Source organism: Mesoplodon mirus, assembly GCF_964341445.2.
Source record: "Mesoplodon mirus genome assembly, chromosome: 12".
Classification (NCBI taxonomy): Eukaryota; Metazoa; Chordata; class Mammalia; order Artiodactyla; family Ziphiidae; genus Mesoplodon; species Mesoplodon mirus.
Window position 1 is genome coordinate 3174440 of NC_138988.1, and position 6000 is coordinate 3180439.

Genomic DNA, 6000 nt, shown 5'->3' on the forward strand with positions numbered 1-6000 from the left:
TCTGCTCTGACCACACCGGCCTCCTCCTCTTCTGTGCGTGCACAGGGCGCACCCTCACCTCAGGGCCGGTGCTCTCACCGTGCCCCCTGCCTGGAACGCTTCCCCAGATGCCCGCACGACTCTAACACTGCAGCCCTCCCGGACGCACCCCTGCCGCTTCTCTGCTCTTTTCCCGTAGCACGCGCCACCTTCTGCCGTCCTAGGTGTTCCACCCATTTAATCCCCCCGCTTCTTCCCCGGCACACGCGTGAACATCAGCTCCACGACGGGAGGTGGTTGTCCGTCTTGCTCGTGGCCGTGTCCCCACGCTCAGCACAGGCCTGGCGCTTGTCGGAGCCCGGCAGGTCTTAGTTGGATGAGTGAGAGACAAGTCTCTGCCCACAAGGAGCTCCGAGTCCAGCAGATGCCCCATCTCACCCGTCCTCCACTCACACAGCTCACCCGCTGCCTCGCAGGCCGGCTCTCACCCCTCCCCCACCCCCAAGCAGGGCCGGCCCTGGGGGTCAAGGGCAGGTCCTTGTTAGCATCTAGGTGACATCTCCCGGAGCCATCTCTGCCCAGTGCTGTGGACCCTCAGTAGGGCAGCATCTAGCTCCCTGTGCGGGGATCTGAGCCCCACCTGTGGCTGCTTCCTCCAGGCAGTAGGCCGGGACTGCACCAGCAAGCTATACTACATTGCTGCCCCTGCCTCACTGCATGTCTCAGGCAGGCCCCTTGGCTTTTTCTGGGCCTCTGGTTCTCCACTGGCCCGAGGGGAGGCTGGAACTGATGGTCTCTCAAGATAAGGCCCCAGGTGAGCCGGACCGTGGCCCTCTGGGCTGGGAGGACACCTCAGTGACCTCCGGCTGGTCTGTCTGCAGACGTGAATGAGTGTGAGGCCCAGCGCTGCGGCCAGGAGTGCGCCAACGTCTACGGCTCCTACCAGTGCTACTGCCGTCAGGGCTACCAGCTGGCCGAGGACGGGCATACCTGCACAGGTACCTCTCCTCTGCCCAGGGCCCCCTTCCTGAGAGACACCACTTCCCGTGTGCCAGGCTCCTGGAGTCCCCACCGGGCCGGGCACACAGAGCAGACAGAGGCCTTAGCGTCGTATCAGAGCTTGAGTCCCAGCCGGGCGTTTCCTGGCTGTGCCACCTTGGGCAAATGCTTCCCACATCTGATCTCAGATTAAGTTAATTACAGTTGACCCTTGAATTACACGGGGGTTAGGGCCTCCCCTCCCCGATAGTCAAAAATCCACATATAACTTTACAGTTGGCTCTCTGTATCCGCGGTTCCGCACGTGTGGTTGAACCAAGGACAGACTGCGTCGTACTGTAGTATTTATTGCAAAAGGTCCTCGTGTCAGTGGACCTGTGCAGTTCAAACCTGTGTTGTTCAGGGGTCAGCTGTACCTTGTCCACGCCCTGGCTGGTACCTGATTGGCCCTCAGCTGGCATAGCACATATGGAGCGGCCCCGGGAAGCAGGCCCTGGAGTGCGGGTCCCGGGGGCTCTGTGGCCTCGGGCAGCTCTCTTCCTCTCTCAGCCCTGTCGTCCTCATCTGTAAGATGGGCCCCCGGCCTCCACGGCTGTGGCGGGATGACCCGGGCTCACGGGGGCGGACACTCTCTCCGGCAGACATTGACGAGTGTGCTCAGGGCGCCGGCATTCTCTGCACCTTCCGCTGCCTCAACGTGCCAGGGAGTTACCAGTGCGTGTGCCCAGAGCGCGGCTACACCATGACGGCCAACGGGAGGTCCTGCAAGGGTGAGTGAGGGGACCGCCCCACCGGGGCCTCAGGCAGCCTCCGAGCAGGCCCAGAAAGCCTCATGCAGCTGGCTGTGCTCCCAGAGCTCTGACGCCAAGTGCATAGGCAGAGAATGGCCGACGCCACTGGTGGCCGTGTTCACCGAGGTCTGCGCCTGGGACGAGGCAGGTGGCAGTCTTTCTGCTGCTTGACCCAGCTTAGAGCCTTCAAGGCTTGGACTCTGCTCTGGGCCCTGCCCTGCGAGCGGGACGGGGGTCCTGTGGGAGACAGGAGACCTACCCAGCCTATACAAGAAAAGCCTCAGGGGTCCCAGAAGCTGGCCAAGGCTTCCTGGCTGCAGAGCTATCTGCTTTTTAATTTAAAAAGTAACCAGTCTGGACTCCGTAAAAGGTGAGGATCTTACCCGTAAACAGCTGTGTGGGAATAATGAATATATGTGCCTAGAGCGTGATTTCAGTTTTGAGCCTGAGGCCCTGTTCTGCTTGATGGTGGGGACACAGCATGGGCTTCTCGGACAGCTCAGCTGCCGCAGTGATTCTGCTTTTGAAAGCGCTTCAGGCCGGAAACCCGTTCGCGTTCAGGACATCTCCCCCGACCCCTCCTCCCTGGCCATCCTGGCGCGGGGCCTGGGGAATGGCCTGTGCTGGCAGCACAGAGGCTCCCAGGCCATTGGCTACTGTACAGAGTGGAAGAGACGGAAGTATGTGACGCTCGGGTGGCATGTGAGCTGTGCGCCCACAGGATGGGCTGCTCTGAGACCCAGGCCCCTGGGGCGGGCTGGGGTGGCTCGGACGAGGGTCTCCAGCTCTGGGCATCCCTCCCATCACCCTCCTCTGCTCCCCCAGACCTGGACGAGTGTGCACTGGGCACCCACAACTGCTCTGAGGCTGAGACCTGCCATAACATCCAGGGCAGCTTCCGCTGCCTGCGTTTCGAGTGTCCTCCAAACTACGTCCGAGTCTCTGAAACGTGAGTGCCCCCACCCCGGCCTCGGGCCCGGGGACCCTGCACCAATCCACACTGCCCAGGGCGGAGGCCAGGTGACCGGTGGCGCATGCCTTCACCACCTCCTGCTCTTCACAGGCCCCACTGCCAGGTCTGTGGTCTGATGACCATAAATGGTACAAAAGAGCACCTTGCAGAAAGCTTGGAGCATAGAGTATGAAAGGAAGAAGACTCACACAAAAAATCTTCTCTTCTCTCAAACACACACACACACACACACACACACACACACACACGTTATCTTTTGCTGTGTAACAAGTTTTTTCCAGCACTTCGCATCTTAACGTGACAAGTAGTTATCATCTCACACAGTTTTGGAGGGTCACGAGCCATGGGGCCGCTTAGCTGGGTGGTCCTGGCTAAGGGTCGCATAGGTCTGGGTCCTCTGAACGCTTGACCGGGGCTGCAGGATCCCGCTGCCCGCTCATGGCTCTGGGCGGGAGGCCTCCGCGCCTCACCATGTGGCCTCCATGGGGCCGGAGCTCCCCCAGCATGGGTCATCAAGAAGGCAAGTGATGGTCCTTTGTAACCTAACCTAATCCTAAAAGTGACATATCATCACTTCTGCCCCTGGCCACACAGTCCAGCACTGCACGGGGTACCCTGGGAGGCAACATTCAAAGTGTGACTGACAGGAGGGGCCATCTCGCAGGCTGGTGACCACACTGCCTAGTGATGCCTCTTGGTGTTTCGCCGTATTTCCTGTCCTTTCCTTGCTAAACACACATTTCCGTGGAGTACTTGCTGGAGTGTCCATCTTCTTTTCTCTGCGCCGTGCTGTCATGTGGATGTGCTCGGTTGTTCGAAGCTTGCTTTCTGTGCTTGGTCGCCGTCTTTTGCGTCTGTGTGTGCAGCCCGCCTGGGGTGGCACTTCTTAGCATGTATGCGCTCGTGATTTACTTGCCGGCTGCCCTGCTGACCCTGTGACGTGCTTGCTAATACACACGGTGCCGGGGAGTGTCTATGTGCAGGTATTTTGGGACGCTTGGGTGAGTGTGTCTGGGTGACCCTGGGCAGGTGACCTCCCTTCCCTGGGTCTCAGCTGCTCCGCCTGCAACATGGGTGATGGTAGTGCCAGCCCCAGGGTGGGTGTCAGCACGGCATGAGTGAAAACTTGTCATGAGCTTACACAGTGTATGGCACGGCCTGGTGCTGCATTAGTGCCATGTGTTGGCGACGTCATACCCCAACCCTGCGTGGCTGTGCCCTGTGGTCCCCCAGCTGGGGAACTCTGCTCAGAACATCCTCTAGACCTGCTGAGCCCTGGTACACATTTTGGAAGCACTGAGCTTTGAGACAGGGATTTAGTGATGGAGGTGACAGTGTCTCATTGCACCCAGAAGAGACCAGATTGTTGCTGAGCTTAGAAATCGAGGCCTTGGGCCCCGTGGGGTTTGGTGCAGGTTCTGTCATCACGGTCCTGTAGCGTGGCTGAGTTCCCGGCGTCCTCTGGGGCCGGTGTGACTCGGAGCTCTCTGATCCTCGGAGAGGGGAAAGGGCAGGCCATCCCGTCAGAAGAGGAAATGGCTCTGAAGGAGAGTCAGTTATGGAAGAAAAGGGAATCTGAGAAAAGATGACAAGAGTAAAAACACCGTGGCCAGGGAATCCATGCAAACAGGCAGTGTGCGGGGGAAGAAATGCAGGCAGGGAGGCAAGAAGGAAGGAAGGTAGGAAGGAGCACCGGGAGGAGAGCGAGCTGCTAACAGGCTACCTGGCGCTGTGCTGAGAGCCGCATGTTTATAACCTCACCCCTTCCCACCAGCGAAACCGCAAGGCCATTAACCCGTCCTACGAGGAAGCTGAGGTCCAGGCGGGTCACGTGACCCGGCAGGGGCCGCGAGGCTGCCGAGGGCGGAGCTGGGCTGGGGGCCGGCGCCCAGGCCTGCGCCCGGTCGGGCTGGGTGAGTGTTGGGTGGGAGCGAGCCCGCCGCTGACGCCCCCGCGTGCGCCCGCAGGAAGTGCGAGCGCGCGCTGTGCCACGACTTCATGGAGTGCCAGAACGCGCCGGCGCGCATCACGTACTACCGGCTCAACTTCCAGACCGGGCTGCTGGTGCCGGCGCACATCTTCCGCATCAGCCCGGTGCCCGCCTTCGCCGGCGACACCATCGCGCTGACCATCACCAAGGGCAACGAGGAGGGCTACTTCGGCACGCGCCGCCTCAACGCCTACACGGGCGTCGTCTTCCTCCAGCGGTCCGTGCGCGAGCCGCGGGACTTCGCCCTGGACGTGGAGATGAAGCTCTGGCGGCAGGGCTCCGTCACCACCTTCCTGGCCAAGATGCACATCTTCTTCACCACCTTTGCCCTGTGAGGCGCGGCCGCGGACGAGCGCGTAGAGACCCCCGATCCCCCGCTGGTCCGGCGCACGCCTCTTTCCGTGCTCCCTGCCGGCCGCGTGGGGGGCGGGCGCTGGGGCCAGTTTACTCTGACCCTGTAAATTAACTTAATTTTGCTGACTTGTTCCTGGCGTTTCGGCCTCTCCTGTGCCCCTGGAGGGAGTTTTGCGCAGGCCACTGCTGGTGCCCCGTGGATGGGGTCGGAGGATCCGAGGCTGGACGTGACCAAGACTGGAATCAGCGACCACGTTGGAGCTTTTGGACTCAACTGGGTGACCTGTCCCCAGTGATGATATTCTGTTTCATGTTCCACTGTGATTAGCTCTTCACTTTTTTTAAAAAATAGTTTTTAAGTGTTTTTGTTTAATTATAAAAGTAGTACATGTATATTGCAAATATATATATATTCAAATAGTACAAAAGGGTTATAAAGTAAAAAAGTGAAAACAGAAAATCCGCTTCCTTTTGTGCAGTGTTTGCGTGTCTTGGGGCCCCGCCTTGGGCCTCACCTTGGGTTGCTGAAAGGATGGAGGTGGGAGCGTGCTCGCTTCTGATCCTACTTCTCCTCCGCCTGCGTTTCCCTCTTCCCTCCTCTCCTCCAAATGTGGGCCTCACCTGGCTCGTCACTTTGGACACTGTCCAGAAACTGGACATCTACATTTAGTGTTACTTTTCTCACTTCCTGACCGACCGTTCTTCGCACGTAATGACGAACGTGTGTGAAGCTGCTTAGCATAGAAATGAGCTAACGGTTAGCTAAATCCAGTTCTCTCTCGGGCCAGCCGTTTTCCATTGGTGTTCCATCCTGCGGAGGCTGTAACTCCGTGTCCCAGTGTATTTGGCCATTGTCGGTATTATAGCTTCACCAGTGGTGCCAGGGCTATGGGGACATACCACGGAAGGTAGGA

The 6000-nt window shown here is 59.3% G+C and overlaps 1 protein-coding gene across 3 annotated transcripts in view; it reads left to right on the forward strand.

Moving 5' to 3' along the window:
• FBLN2 (fibulin 2) overlaps positions 1 to 5546 on the forward strand; it is a 76177-nt gene extending 70631 nt beyond the window's left edge. For all 3 annotated transcript variants that reach the window (XM_082637367.1, XM_082637368.1, XM_082637369.1), the window contains 4 exons: positions 861 to 977; positions 1620 to 1748; positions 2595 to 2718; positions 4710 to 5546. In XM_082637367.1, coding sequence (XP_082493493.1) covers positions 861 to 977; positions 1620 to 1748; positions 2595 to 2718; positions 4710 to 5067 — 728 coding nt within the window. In that variant the 3' untranslated portion in view covers positions 5068 to 5546. The remainder of the gene's footprint in view (positions 1 to 860; positions 978 to 1619; positions 1749 to 2594; positions 2719 to 4709) is intronic.
• The last annotated feature ends 454 nt before the right edge of the window (positions 5547 to 6000 follow it).